This window comes from Adiantum capillus-veneris, chromosome 16, assembly GCF_014529385.1.
Source record: "Adiantum capillus-veneris isolate H3 chromosome 16, ASM1452938v2, whole genome shotgun sequence".
NCBI lineage: Eukaryota > Viridiplantae > Streptophyta > Polypodiopsida > Polypodiales > Pteridaceae > Adiantum > Adiantum capillus-veneris.
This window is the reverse complement of record NC_140946.1, coordinates 11,032,681-11,048,994: the sequence shown is the minus strand read 5'-3', so window position 1 is coordinate 11,048,994 and position 16,314 is coordinate 11,032,681. Positions and strand designations below refer to the sequence as shown.

At 45.4% G+C, this 16,314-nt stretch overlaps 1 protein-coding gene across 2 annotated transcripts in view; it reads left to right on the top strand.

Annotated features, from left to right (window-relative positions):
- Positions 1-393: 393 nt before the first annotated feature.
- LOC147438562 (uncharacterized) overlaps positions 394-16,314 on the top strand; it is a 57,140-nt gene continuing 41,219 nt past the window's right edge. The window contains exons 1-2 of one of the 2 annotated variants that reach the window (XM_086484646.1): positions 394-505; positions 590-1,001. In XM_086484646.1, coding sequence (XP_086340772.1) covers positions 593-1,001 — 409 coding nt within the window. In that variant the 5' untranslated portion in view covers positions 394-505; positions 590-592. The other variant, XM_086484645.1, reaches the window with a different exon arrangement.

Here is a 16,314-nt window from a genome sequence, read left to right as displayed (position 1 = left end):
AGATGGAACTATAAAGAACTTTAAGTCATCTATTTTTGATGTAATCTTAGTTCAAAGGCCAAAATTAGTGTATCTTAGATTCAAGCTACATTTAAACATCCTATTTTAGGATTTTTTCTTTAAAAAATCAACTTAATATTTTTTTAAAGTTCATCTCTACGCCTTTCAATGCTTGGGTTAACCTTTCAATTCAAAGAATGGCAGAGATGCTTAGCTGATTAAAATCTAAGGGTTTTTATACTCATTTATATTGATTAATACTTAACCCCACCACTTCTCATCCACCTTAACGAATGATTATCAAGGTAATCATAAATTGGGAAACTCATGTCCTTTTTATCATATAAATGTGCCAAAAAATGGATCAAAGACAAATACAAAACTTGTATATTTCAGTTTCAAAAGGCTGGTCGCCTCTAAGGCTTAAGCAACCAAATGTGAGAACATGTAGCTTCTCCCAAATTTTACTCATCCCGGTGGGGTTGGAGCTCAAGGTGTACGGGCGGTACGTGCCAACTCAAATTTTACATATTGCGTATAGAGCCAGTGTTAGTGCATGAGCTGCAATGTCACAGATTTGGTGTGGCAGGAAATGAAGACCCGTGATTCGCCTGTTGCTAACGGCTCCCCAGCTGCTCTCCGGGACGGAAGCAGCTCAGATTGCTTGAAGAATAACCCGGCCCTTTGTATCAATGACGTGCTGACGGATGACAGCTTGAGGGCGATATTGTCAAAGCTTCCAACCCAGAGCGACAAGAATGTATACGGTTTGGTGTGCAAGAGATGGCTGCAGTTGCAGAGCATGGAGCGACAGCGCCTTAGCGCCCGTGCAGGTCCACACATGTTGGAACGTATTGCCCTCCGCTTCACCCACCTTCTTCACATTGACTTTGCACAGTCTGTCTCCCGTTCCTTCTTTCCAGGTGTTGGTGACAGCGACCTCCACATTGTTGCTACAAGCTTTTCACTTTTGGAAGGGATTAACCTTCGCCAGTGCAAAGGTAACGTTCTGCGGCCCTTGTTTCCTTAAAGCCTGTTTGCACTGCTCAGCTTTGAAATCGTGTTTCCACTGAAAGTTTTATTACAAGTCTCTGGAAAGTCTCAGATCTATGGCCAAAGTTTGCCCCAAGCAATGTAAGTTTGAGAGGTTTTTGCATGGAATTTAGGGAGATGTGGAACTAGCATGGGGGCCGGGGCCTTTAACATTGCCATCTTATAGTCTTCAAAGTGCATAAGTTCTGCTAGACCATGTAAAACTTTTGAGCGAGTAGACGCTGCGTTTGAGGAAGTAGGTTTGTCATAGTGTAATCTAGGCTACATTTTGTTTTTTTCATTCTTTGTCATCATGGGAACAAGTTGGTTTCAACTTAGAGAGTTTTATTCCAAGTAGTTTATAAAACAGATTGGAAGCTGTCATATTAGATATTGTTTTTTTGATCAGCAGCGTTAGTTTCAGCCACGACCTTTCCCCTTTCTAAACAACACACAATGCGCACACACACGTATTTGCTTATGCAATCACCATGTATCAAGAGTTTGGGTATGCAGACTTCACATTGTGAAGTTTTCATCCGAGTTACGACCAGTTGATATTGTGCTAGTTTTTTCTATCTTTTGTGATGTGTATGCCCTATCAACTACCTCTTTTTTGTGCTATTTTTTTTGATTTAATGCTTCTTTTAGTGCTAGGCTTCATTAGGGCTGAGTCTGCCCTTGATCTCCGGAGTCATGATAGAAACTTAGTACGCTGCACTTTGTGTTGATGCATACTCATGAGTGTGCGTGTTGTGTTTGGGAGCATACGTTAGTACCTAGTTCTACACCCACTATGGGGCACTAACGGCGTTAGTGGGGGTGTCGTTGTATTCAGTCAATACTATGCATGATGGAGCTGATGGTTATATTGTCTTGTGGGTGACTACCATTAGTCTATACCTTGCACTTTTCTTTAAGGGTGAATCTGGGCTTATCCTAGATTCATTTAGGTATATGCAAAGGAGAGTAATTTTGGGACTCGATTTTACAGATCAATGACATCCTATTGTCTCGCTACTAGTATTTTCCAAAGATATAGTCTTTTAAATCATAGTTGACAAGATGTGTGCTACTTGATTTGTCATATGTTTCAAGGAGCCTTAAGATTGCAAAATTACAATGAATGTGAAAGGGAATATGGAAGGGGGAGGGTTTGGAATGGAGATGAGGCTCAAGGTATGGAATGGGAACAACTAGGGGAGGCATTTAAAGCACTAAAATTCTGCACTTTTTGGCGTCACGTTAGAAATCTTATTTATCAGAAGCCTCTTGACTCTAATCTTTAATAGATGGGCTGATCTGATAATGCTGATGTCGAGGGTGCTGATGATGATGATGAAAATGGGCTGAAATTTGGCTGATCTGATGACTGAAATCGAATGCTGATGTGGAGCAAAAACGCTATGCTGGTTGGATGCCGATCTGATGCTGATCTGCTGGCGCTAGGGCTGGCTGACTACTTGTCACAAAGTGATGATGTGTCGTGCCCGACTAAGGAAACGGTCAAAAGGACAAGGGAACTGAACTCAGAAAGTGTGGCCAAGGGGCCTCAAATAGAGGAAGGGGGTTAGAGATTTTAATCCTAACCTCAACCTCTACCAACTTATGGAGCACTTGTCAAGGGGCCTAAAACCCATAAATCAAAAGCTCGACTTCTGGAGCTGATTTTCACAAATCGTGGTGACATGCCACGTGGTACTGGTAAGGAATTCCGCGTTTTGCATTGGCAGATTTCAATAGCTTTTGTGTCACAAAGTGATGATGCGGCGTGCCCAATTGGAAGAGAAATTGCCGAGTGGACAAGAGAAACTGAACCAAGGAGATCTTTGAAGAAGTTTTGGCCGAGTGGCCTAAAAAGGGGTTAGGCTAGCAACTTTGAAAATTTGTGAAGCACGAGCGTAGGGACCTAAAACCCTAAAAACCAAAAAGATTGATCTCTGGAGGAGGGTCTCGTAAATCGCGCGGATTGTTGACGTGGCAGGGCAGTACGGAATGTTGACGTGGCAGATTGTATGAAAGTTTTGGATTTTGTGCTACAGTGCTAACGTGGCAGACTGTACGGATTTTCGTAATTTGCGTCGGCAGAGTTTTTAGTTTTTAGGCATGGGTTTTGGGGATTAGAGCTTTTGGGGATAAGTTCTTTTGGATTTGATGCTTTTGGGCATCCCTTATACTGTTTAGAAGTGCTCCTAGGGTCACTTGTTGGGAGCATCTAGACGTAGAGTCTCGGAAAAAGTTGGACCCTCGAGAGTTGTACTCTACGAGCATAATAATAAAAAAATACCCGCTAGTCTCTGGGGCAGTGTCACAAACTGGTGATGTGGCAGGCCCTTGAGTGTACGGACCCGTGAAATGTGCCGACAGGCTAACGTGCAACCAACGAAAAATCCGTCACAAAACGTGCTGACTAACCTGGCAAGCCGTACGGATATCAGAACGGACGTTCCGCTTTTTACGCTGATAGTCGTACGGATTTCAAAGTACAAGAGAGTAGGCAGGCGCTGTTAGGTGCAGCAGAATGAATGTTTGCGCTTTGCTCAAGATGAGTGCTCCGAATTGTGCTTAAGGTTACTTTTGTTCTTATGGAAGGTAGAGCCTTCCGTTCTTAATGAGAGAGTGCTATGATCACAAACAAAGTGAATGGACACTGTGCGTGCAAGTGTATGAGACTGAGAGAGAGAGAGAGAAGAGAGATACGACACCAGAGACGTTGTAAAACCCTCCTCCGAAGGCCCCACTCGTCGGCGAGAGTGGTCTACTTATGATTGCACAAGCTGGTACAAACTGAATGCATGTGACTGATGCAAGTCTAGGCTATTTTGACGACGACGACGGGGATGACGAGGCCGACACTAGGGCTGAAATCTGCAATCTTGTATCTGCTGTCCAAAAGTGCTATGGGCTGAAATCTGACCTGCTTGAAAACGCTAGAAAAAACGCTGATTTTGCTGGTCTTTAGGGCTGAAAATCTGCATCTACTGAAGGCTGAAAACTGATGTTCTTTGGGGCTGATTTTGCTACTCTTTTAGGGCTGAAACTGCAGGTACTTCATGGCTGAAAAACGCTGCATGCTGAGGTTTCAACTGCTGAAAACGCTAGGTCAGGGATCTCCAAAAACGCTAGGTATGATGGGATCAAAACGCTAGGCATGGGGCTGTTGCGGTGAAGATCTGCTTGTGGTGACTACCTGTTGCAAAAACGCCAGGGCTGGGACTTGCTTGGCGATGATGCAAATGGAAAACGCTAGGGATGAGTCCTTGCTTGCTTGGAGGGGAAAACCGCCAAGGTCCTACTTGAGAAGTTGCGCTGAGCTTGGCTCTTGTTGCCTCTTCTGCCCTTTAGTGCTAGTCTAGGTTTGCTTATATACAAACTTACTCAATTTGCCCTACCTACTTTCCAACAAAAGTCACTTAAAAATAATAAGTGAAAAATGTCAAAAATAGGTAAAATAGGCTAAATGCACAGGAAAATTCCCTTGAAGGATTCTGATGGGAATGCTTATGATTATGCTGTGTGCAACCAGAGGATATGCATCTACACTAAGTGACTGGGTATGCACGGTCTACGAATAGACTCACAAAAGTGCCAGATCACTTCTAAATCTAGACTGACTGGACTGACTGAACCCTTGTCGTGCTGCAGCTTGTCCACGGACACATAGGGTTGGATGTGTCACGTGACATCCCCTCCTTTTCAAAGTGAGGTACTGGTACCGAACTGTATGACGTCGAGGGAGATCGCCAATAGCATCCGGAATCCTGGAAGGGACTCTTCGCCGGCCCACTCTGATGTGTGGGTCGTGCGGTACTTGAACTTCATAAAGGTCTGCAATGCTTGTTTCTTTGGGCCGCGCCGAAAGCGACAGTCTTCTGTGGCTCCTTCCATGCTTCAACTTCGTCGAGTGTCATGCTTCTTTCTTCTTCAAGAATCTCCATGGCTGAAAATTCCTGAAACCATTTCCAACACAAAACCATAAACATACCCATTCCTTGTAAAGTGAGTGGAAAAAATCTTGTCTTCTCTAAAGACTGTGTATGCAATGTAGATGAACATAGAGACGGAGTGACAAACTGTTCATCAAACACATGCAAACAACGAGATCGAATCTTTCTCTTATGATCGAGAGCAATCAACTGTGGCAATTCACAACGGAAATGCGCATGCTTGGTGCTCATACTTTCATGTGCTCGTTCTACGAATGTGTCATGCTAAGGAAGAGACAGGGAATGTGACTTCCTTGAATGCATACTTTTCAGCTTTTCATAAAAAATCCGCATACATTCGTGCTCATTCATGAGTGAAACGTGCTCAACGTACAATATGTCATGCCTAGGAAAAGGGATCACATAAAGACTGACTAAAATACAGGAAACGATCACGAATGAAACACTTGTACAGTGCGTGCGTATCAATCATGCGAACACATAATACTTCCTGTGAGGGTTCTTTGGACCGAGGCTCGAGAGCCAAGATCGGTTCTTCGTGAAGGGGTTCTTTGGACCTAGGCTCGAGAGCCGAGATCTATCCTTCGTGATTGATCGAATCCGCAACGAGGTTAGCTTCGCTAGAAAAAGTATCCACTAACACATCATCCTTGTGAACAATCACATCATCTTCATGCAAATTATCATGCTTGTGAGAAATCACATCTTGATCATGCAAATCATCATGCTCATCATTATCATCCAAATCATCATGCTTATCATTGTCATTCAAATCATCATGCAAATTCTGTGTGTCATGCTTTGGAGAAGAAGAGACTGAGAGAGTCTCCTTCTCATGAATCCTTTCAATCTTGTCTTGCATATTAGCAATGAGAGAGGGAGAATGAACAATGTTCTCTCTACGAATGACAATGGGAGAATCACTTTTGGCATGGAGAGTGAAAGTGATAGCCTCCCAATCAATGAGAGGGTTAAGATCACGAAACCATCGAATGCCCAAAATTATATCACATCCTGAGAGAGGAGAGACAAAAAATCTTCTAGTGAAGGGAGCTTGTTGAATTGTAAACAACACACCAAGACACTCCTGCGTGATGAGAGAGTCCATACCGGGAACAAAGCCAGAGACCTCGAGAGGAGATTTCTGACTAACTTCTAGGCGGGCTCTCTCAGCAAGAGAGGGATTGATCACATCATGCATACTACCTGGGTCAAACATTACGACAAAAATGCTACCCCGACACCTGACCATAACAGTTAATGAGAGAATTATCAATGGGAGGGGCAAGAGAAACTTGGGGCACACTCGTGTTGTCAATAATTGCATTGACAGAGGAAGTGCGTTCTGTGGATTCTTTAGATTCATTCGATTCAAGCTTAGGACACGCTCTTTTTATGTGACCCTTTATGTGAATGAAAACAACGACCTTCCTTAGAATAAGTGCTTTGCTCTTCCGACGTGATGTATCCTCCTACAATTCCTTGTGCTACCTTTTCATCTGGAGTAAGCTTAGGTTTAGCAATTGTTTTACCCGTACCCTTAGGTTCATTGGAAGAATTCTTTTCTGAGAGACTGTTGGAAGATTGGTTAGAAGAGTTACCATTCTTACCGTTCTTACCGTTCTGAGGGTTCTGAGAAGTCTGCGAGGTACTTGTGAAAGTCTTGTTCTCCTTAGGCTTTCCCTTGTTGTGCTTCATCTCTTGTGCGAGAGCAATCGACTACCGCCTTGTTGATATCGATTGGGTCGAAGACTTCTACATCAAACTTGATATAGTCGTCTAACCCAAAAACGAATGCCTCTTTGTGGTCATCATCCGACTTGCGTAATTGGGTACCTAGCTGCAAAACACGATTAGAAAAAGACATAACCGGCATACCATTTTGCTTGAGAGCGCGCCAATTGTCCTTCAATTGTGCGAGGTACTGAGGTGGCATAAACCGCACCTTGAGCTTGTCTTGGAAATCAGCCCAATTGAAGGAAAGGGGCGTAATTCGTCGGCTTCCTCTAGGTGCGCAGCTAACTGTGCCTCTTGCCATGCGTGGTACCAATTGATGGCATCACTGGCAAGGTACATGGCTGCCGTCAAAACTTTGCTATTTCCTGTCTTCTTAGTTGTCGCAAAATAAGCATTAAGTTGATGCAACCAAGAATGAATAACCATAGCATCCATCTTACCATCATACTTACTGAAAGTCAACTTCTCTGTGACTGGATTGTTGGAATCCGCATCGTGGCTTGCGCCACTCGAGAAACTCCCACGATCTTTGGTCTTGAGTGCGTAGTTCTCTTTGAGTCTCACGCTCGACCTCCAAGGCCACTCTTTGAGTTTCACGCTCGGCCTCCAAGGCCACTCTTTGAGCTTCACGCTCGGCCTTTCTTTGTGCTTTTCTTTCGTTTCGTTCATCGCGCTCGCGTTCTAAAGCAATGCGATTTGCTTCTTGTTGTGCAATAATTCTTTCGTTTCTTTTTCGCACTCGCGGTCCTTGGCTTCGTGTTGTTTTACTTTTCTTGCTAGTTGTGCCAATGCAACTCGATTCGTTTCTTGTTGTTGTGCCATCATCTCCAACATCGACTTGACGATCACCTCCATAGAAGTTGGTACAACTCGTGGCGTAGATGGCGAAGGGGGAGGGTCGGAAAAATCTCTTGGTGGGGAGAACTCTTCGTCGCCTCTCTCATGCTCACCACCTGTATGCGAAGTATCCATTCCGCTTCGGGTGATGACCATGCACCAAGGTCTTGGGTTCTTGGGTTCTTGAGGGTCTTGAGGTTTTCTTTCGCTTGCAAACCGTGTTTGAGAAGGATCTTGTTAGGTGCAGCGGAATGAATGTTTGCGCTTTGCTCAAGATGAGTGCTCCGAACTGTGCTCAAGGGTTCCTTTTAGTTCTTATGGAAGGGAGAGCCTTCCGTTTTTGATGGAAAATGCTATGATCACAAACAAAGTGTATGGACACTGTGCGTGCAAGTGTATGAGACTGAGAGATAGAGAGAGAAGAGAGATACGACACCAGAGACGTAAAACCCTCCTCCGAAGGCCCCACTCTCATCGGCGAGAGTGGTCTACTTATGATTGCACAAAGTGGTACAATGCGTATGCAATGGACTGATGCAACTTGGACTATGCTGACGACGACGACGGTGATGACGACGACGACTTGATGGCTGAAATCTAAGATCTTCTAACTGCTGATTTTCGGGACTGTTTCGGTGGCTGAAAATGACTGTTTTGTCTGCGTTTTTATGGGCTGAATTTGGGGGAACTTCTGCAACCACTTAGGCTGAATCTGCTGCGTTTTCTATCTGCTGAAATCTGCGTTTTTTTATGGCTGATATCGAGGGCTGAAAACGCTGTGTGTCTGCAGGTTTAGGCTGTGTTTTTATGCATGAAAAACGCTACCATCTTGAAGGTATTCCTAGCGTTAGTAAAAATGCTAAAGTGGCTGATGTGATACTGGCAATGATCTGCAAAAACGCTACTCAACTGATGGTGATGGTGATGGTGATGATGCAAGGTGGAATCGCTGGGGATCTGCTGTTGCCGGCGGTGACTGCAAGGGAAAACGCTGGCTGATGTGTGTATCCAAAAGTGCTGGGGGTGCTGATGGGTTCTTGTGGAGAAGTTACCTGTTGAGCGGGAAGCTCCTGCTGCCTCTTCTGCCAGAAACTGCTAACTTGGGTTTGCTTATATATTAACTTAGCAAAATTGCCCTACCTACTTTTGTTGGAAAGTCACTTAAAAATAATAAGTGAAATAACCAATAAATAGGAAAATAGGCTAAATTCACTGGAAAATTTCCCTAACTGATGCTAATGGATTCTGATGGGAATTCCGATGATCATGCTGTGTGCAACCGGGGGATATGCATCTATGCTAAGTGACTGGGCATGCACGGTCTACGAATAGACTCACAAAAGTTCCAGATCACTGCTAATCTAGACTTGACTGAACTGACTGAACCCTGTTGTGGTGTAGCTTGTCCATGGACACATAGGGTTGGGATGTGTCACGTGACATCCCCTCCTTTTCAAAGTGAGGTACTGGTACCGAACTGTATGGCGTCGAGGGAGATCGCCAACAGCATCCGGAATCCTGGAAGGGACTCTTCGCCGGCCCACTCTGATGTGTGGGTCATGCGGTACTTGAACTTCATAAAGGTCTGCAACGCTTGCTTCTTTGGGCCGCGCCGAAAGCGACACAAAGTCTTCTGTGGCTCCTTCAATGCTTCAACTTCGTCTAGAGTCCTGCTTCTTCCGTTGTCAAGAATCTCCATGGCTGAAAATTCCTGAAATCATCTCCAACACAAAACCATGAACATACCCATTCCATGTAAAGTGAAGGAAAAAAATATTGTCTTCTCTAAAGACTGTGCATGCAATGTAGATGAACAAATAGATGGAGTGACAACCCGTTCATCAAACACATGCAAACAATGAGGTTGAATCTTTTCTGTTTGATCGAAATCAATCAACTGTGGCAAATCACAATTGAAATGCCCATGCTTGGTGCTCATACTATCATGTGACCTTTCGGAAACTGTGTCATGCTAAGGAAGAGACATGGAATGCGACTTCCTTACATACAAACTTTGCAGCTTTTTACGAACAACCCGCATACATTCGTGCTCATCCATGAGAGAAACGTGCTCAACATACAATATGTCATGCCTAGGAAAAGGGATCACATAACGATGTTGACTAAAATACAAGAAACCTTCACGAATGAAACACTCGAACAATGCGTGCGTATCAATCATGCGAACACATAATACTTCCTGTGAGGGTTCTTTGGACCAAGGCTCGAGAGCCAAGATCGCTTTTTTGGGATCTATCGAATCTTCTTGTGGGGGATCTGTGGATCTCGACTCGAAAGCCAAGATCGATTCTTGGTGATTGATCGAATCTACAACGAGGTTAGCTTTGCTAGAAAAAGCATCAACTAACACATCATCCTTGTGAACAATCACATCTGCTTCATGCAAATTATCATGCTGGTCTTTATCATCCAAATCATCATGCAAATCATTATCTTTCAAATCATCATGCTTCTCATAATCATGCAAGTTCTGTGTGTCATGTTGTGGAGAAAGAGAGATTGAGAGAATTTCCTTATCCCGAATCCTTTCAATCTTGTCCTGTATATTAGTAATGAGAGATGGAGAAGGAACAATGTCCTCTCCATGAAAGACAGTAGGAGAATCACTTTTGGCATTGAGAGTTAAAGTGTTAGCCTCCCAATCAACGAGAGGGTTCAGTTCACGAAACCATTTCATGCCTAAAATCATATCACATTCTGAGAGAGGAGAAACAACAAATCTTCTAGTGAAGGTAATCTGTTGAATTGCAGACAACACATCAAGGCACTCCTCCATGATGAGAGCGTCCATTGCGGGACGAAAGTCAGAGACCTCGATAGGAGATCTCAGACTAACTTCGAGGCGGGATCTCTCAACAAGAGAGGAACTGATCACATCATGCATACTACCTGGGTCAAACAATATGACAAAATGGTGCCCCGACGTACGACCATAACATTTAATGAGAGAATCATCAATGGGAGGGTCCTGAGAAACTTGGGGCACACTCGTGTTATCATTCATTGCATTGACAAGGGAAGTGGGTGTTGTGGGTTCTTTAGATTCATTCGATTCAAGCTTAGGACATGTTCTTTTTATGTGACCCTTAATGTGAATGAAAACAACGACCTTCCTTAGAATAAGTGCTTTGTTCTTCCGACGTGATGTATCCTCCTACAATTCCTTTTGCTACTTTTTCATATGGAGTAAGCTTAGGTTTAGCAATTGTGTTAGCCTTACCCTTAGATTCATTGGAAGGAAGGCAGTGTTCAATATTAATTATTTTGGAGAGCAACTCAATCTGTGAGGTTTGTCATCAGTGCTTGAAAACGAGCTCGTTGCTGTTGCGCCTCCCGCTACCCCCCCCTTCCCCCCGCGGCCTCATTGCCTCGTTGACGCTGCCCTTCCCGTCCCCCCTGCCCTCTCTCTTCGCATTGCTCCCACCTGCCTTGCCCTTTGTGTTGCTCCTCCCTGCCTGCTGGCTGCTACCCTTTCGCAACCCTCCTGCCCGCTCGCCTCCCCTCGTTTCATATAGTGCAACCCCCCCCCCCCCCCCCCCCCCCCCCACAACTGAAGTCCTTTTCTGCCTCTGCTTCAACAAGTGACGGGTTTTTGACTTTGCTTGTGGGAGCTCTCGCAAGGAGCTATCTTCACCTGTTCCCCCTTCTTCCACAGTAGCAGACACAGAATGGCGGCCTTTGCTTCATCACAGAGGGACTCCTCAGAAGCCCCCTCGCTCGACCCCGCTGAGCCGACCCTTCGACTTGCTCTTTCGCTAGAAAAGCAAGCGAGCTTGATGGCTGAGGTGGAAGGCTTGCAAGCCTCCTCGGTTATCTGCAAGATCATTGGCACTTGAGCCAGCCGTGGCAGGGTTCGGGACTTACCCTAGGCCCGACTCCTCTCCGATGTGGGTAAGATTACCGATCCAGACCACCGGGAGAGGGTACTATCAGATTGAGTTCGAGTCTCTAGAGATGACCGCCAAGGTAATTTTAATGAGCCGGCTTGGTATCCGAGCAACTCGAGCCTACTTCAGACGATGGCATCATGGTTTCGACCTGACTACAGATGTGCTTGAGGAGGAGGCCGATTTGCCTATCTCGGTTTGCTTCCCAGGCCTGAGGAGAGAGTACCTTCCTCTTCTCCCCAGGATTGGTTCCATGTTCGAGACAGTTCTGGAGTTTTCGCGCAGTGCAACTTCAGTTGTGGCCAAGGCCGCAGGTTTACTTGCTGTGTAGGTTCTTGTTCGAGACACACTCCCTCCCCAAGGTGAGACTGCTGCCTTGGGTGAGTGGGGGATGGATCAGACAGAGTGTGCAGTATTCGGGTCTCCTGAATCAGTGTTTCATTTGCAGATAGATGGGACATTTGGCAAAGGCCCGTCCTCGTAGGAGACCTTGACCCACAGCGCATGCGCAGCCTCCCAAGGTTGAGCATGCCCAACAGCCAAATCCACAGGACGCACATGCTGGTACCTCGACTGAGACCAGCGATTAGACAGCCGACGGTTGGCAGCATGTGCCTGGTCGTCGTCGACAGGGGTGGGCTCGCCCACTGTTGCTCCTGGTGGCGGACCTTCTGCAGCTCAGCAGCATTGGGTTCCGACTGGGAACCGTTTTGAACCCCTTCATCAAGACCTGCCTGAGGAGGCCTCGTCCACTTCAGTTCCTCCACCTCCACCTCCTCCTTCCTCAGACGGTGCCGCTCCGCCTCCCCCGCCTCCTCCCCTCTGTCACAAAGTGATGACATGTCTGCCCGAGAGCATGCGGGAAACCCTAACCCTGACTGCTGCTGAAAACCCTAATTCTGGAAACCCTAACCCTAAAACCTACAAACCCTAAAATCTGCCAAAAACCCTAACCCTAAAAATTGTCATAAACCCTAACCCTAACCCTAACCCTAACCCTAACCCTAACCCTAGGGCAGCAGGGTGAACCCCCGAGAAAAGCGCTGACTCGATGACGTGGCAATGTACGGCTAGGCCCGAAAATTGCGGGGCTGCTTTTGCGGCAGATTTGCCAGGTTTTGGGCGACGGCAGTTTTGCTTTTCTCTACGCAAGAGAGAGAAAGAGAATAGCTTTTGCTTTATTTGAAAACTCAAGAGAGTTTGAGAGAGAAGAGAGAGAGCCTCTGCTTTTATTTTAGGCTTTTGATTTTGAAGCTTTTGGGGCTCTGCTTTTGGCATCCCTTGTAAAATTTAAATAAGTGGTTTGGGCACACAGTCTGGAGAGCATGTGGACGCAGAGTCTGAGAGTGAAACCCGAACCACTCTCTTGTACTTTGGACACTGATTAATACATAAAGAAATACCGAAAGGGGCGCCAGTCTCTGGGGCCAATATCTCTAGGCACGGAACTCCGCCGGGCCAGTGCAAATCTATTGTAACTGTGAACTGTGAACTGTTTTGAAGTGGTTATTTGGTGCTGTCGTGATTGATTCTTGACTTGGAGTGTCCAAGTCTGTTACAGTGGTATCAGAGCACGGCCGATTTCTCTTCTACGGGAAATCCGATCCCAAATTTTTTTCCGTGGCACCTATGGCTTCACGCAAGGATCAGTCGACTCCCTCTGCATCCCGAGATGCGGGCATGGATCACAACGAAGATTCCGGCAGAGAGTATGTCCCGCCTCGGCCTACTTAGGCGGAGCAACGAGAGATGAAGCGTCGTCAATTGATCGGCGATGCAACAAAGATGATGCTTAGTTTTGCGAAGGACCCGAAATTGGCAAAATATACGAGGGAGACTTCTTTTCAAGAAGTGCACGAGCAGTGGCAGAAAACCACAACACCACCCCCGAAACCCGCTCTCAAGAAACCTTCTACTCACAAGCAATATTCAGAGAAGGAATTAGAAGAAGTGGTTGATGCACGGATTGCTCAGCTTTTTGATGCGCAGAACAAAGCTAAAAAGCACGGCAAAAAGTAGAAGAAAGGCATTGACTTCCCAGGATATTTGGGTCGTCAGTCGACATTTGATAAAGCAAACAAACAGAAGAAGCGTGTTCGATTTGAAGAAGTACCCAATTCTTCTTCTTCTTCTTCTTTTGACAGTTCTTCTAGCTCTTCAGATTCGAGCGAAGAAGACAAAAAAGGCAAAAAGTGAAGCAAGAAACAACGCTTCGGAAAGGGCAAGAAAAAGGCAAAGAAGTCTAAATCTCGCCCAATGAGTGACAGCTCTACAGAGGACTCGTCTACAGACAGTTCAAACTCCAATGACGGAAAATTTTATGCGAACAAGAAGAATTTTTATAAAGCCAACGAGTATGACTTTCTAGAAGATAAAAGCAAGAAAGTCCGAGAGTTTAAGGAAGGTGGACAGTCGACCAAATTTGATACTTTTTCAGGATACAAAGATGCTTCGAAGGCTTTGTCTTTTATACAGTAGTTTGACATCGCTTTCGCGGGAGGACGCTACTCAGAGCACTCCAAGATTCAGAGAGCTGCGTCTTATTTTAAGGGGAATGCTCGAACTTGGTGGTCCACACTTCTTTTAAACAAGACTGCGCCAGTTAAATGGCTGAAATTTAAGTTTTGTTTCTTCTTGGCTGACGCAAGAGTATGATTGCGATATACGAGCTGCTTGGAACCATCTTCGGATGACCAAGAGAGATATAGTGGATACTCACTGTGAGAGATTCTGGAGCTCTTTTCTACCCGCCTCTTCATTCAAGAAGATCTCGTTCAGAGAACAGATCGAGCAGTTTACCTTGGGTCTACCTATAGAGATCCGAGACCACTGCTTGGAACTGAAATCAGCTTCTATTCAAGAGTTGATGAGTCATGCAAAACGGGGCTTTGCCATTCACTCTGGCAGTCCGACCTACTCCACCAATGAGGTCATGACACAACGAGCTGGACAAACTTCAGCGAATGAAAGTAGAAAGAGAAAGAGCAACCCAAAGAAGAAGGATGCACGACCCAAGCTTACTCCTCAGGAGAGAGCTCGCTTCATCAGGGAGGGGATGTGCTTTGGATGCGGGGAACATGGACATATCTCCGCGAAGTGCCTTAAAAAGGCACAGAAAGAACAAAATGATAAGGACGACGACATGCCTGAGAGTTCGAGAGCAGCTGAGGAACGTGGAAGAAAAGGCAAGATGAAAATAGGATTGGTTCCAGATTGTGTGGGTACCGATCCCAACACCATGGACGAGAGTATAGAACTTTGCCGAGCTTGGGGCAAAGTGAAAGATCTGATCTTCTTTGATGGAGGAGCCAAGGCCAACTTCATTTCACCGGAATTGGCGGCGCGGCTCGAGATCACTCCCGATCGGATGGGACCACTTGCGGAGGCTGTTCTGGCGGCACCCGGCAAGGATATAGCCATGACACCTGTCATTGGCAAACTTCGGTTGCATTGTCAGGGGTATTTGGGGCATGAGGACTTTTTCATAATGCCTTTGGAAGGTTGTGATGTTCTCTTAGGGATTCCCTGGTACGATAAGAATAACTCCGTGGTCGATTATCGGGCGAGGAAAGCGACATTGACTACAGAGAAGGGCAGAACCATTGTACTTGATATTAAATTGAAGGGCGAGTCTGTCCCTATTGAATCGGCTTCGGCCATTTCTAAATTAATGAAATCTAGTCTATTTGTTTACTCGATCTTTATGAAAGAATTGAGCGATAAGGATAGGACATATATGTCTAAACTTGATAAAGAACGCCAAGATTTTCTCCACTCTTACGCCGATTGCTTCTCAGAGGGCCTACCAGGCGAGTTACCACCTGCTCGTCTTGAAGATCATACCATTGATCTGATACGTGGAAGCACACCACCGAACCGGCCACCTTACCGTGTCAGCCGAGCACAGAAGGAAGAGATTATGAACCAAGTGAAAGACCTCTTGGAAAAGGGTCTTGCCCAGCCTAGTACTTCACCGTATTGCTCTCCAGTGTTGTTGGTTTTGAAGAAAGACGGATCTTGGAGAATGTGCATCAATTATAGAGCTCTCAACAAAATCACCATCAAGAACAGATTTCCGATTCCTAGGATCGATGATATACTCGACATATTACAGGGATTCTCGTGCTTTAGCAGGATTGATTTGAAGAGTGGATATCATCAGATTAGAATCATGCCGGGAGACGTCTACAAGCCAGCTTTTCAGACGACTTTTGGGTTATTTGAGTTTTTGGTGATGCCCTTTGGCTTAAGCAATGCTCCTGCGACATTTAACCGGATGATGGATATGATTTTTGAGAGTACAGGCTATTTGTTGGCACTTTCTTTGACGATATCATTGTTTTCTCCAAGAATGAGGCAGAACATAGAGATCACCTGCTTTAGGTCTTTCAGGCATTAGGAGATCACAAGTTAGTGATTAATGCAAAGAACATTGAATTTTTCCTACCAGAGATACACTTTTTGGGACACATTGTCTCAGCAGAGGGACTGCAAATGGATCTGGCGAAGATAGAGACTATCCGTGATTGGTACGATTTGAAGAATGTCCATGAAGTTAGAAGCTTCTTGGGACTGTGTTCGTACTACAGGCGAAAGTTTGCAGAGGTTGCTTCCCCTTTGCATATCTTGACCCAGAAAGGAGTCCCTTTCTCATGGGGACCCACAGAGGTGATTGCCTTTCAGATATTGAAAGAGAAATTGACTACGGACCAGTTTTGGCCTTTATGGACTTGCAGAAGTCATTTGAAGTATATTGTGATGCTTTTAGTCGTAGTATGGGTGCGGTCTTAATGGAAGAAGGCCATGTCATTGCTTACGAGAGCTGATTGTTCTCAAGGCCGGAGATGACAACA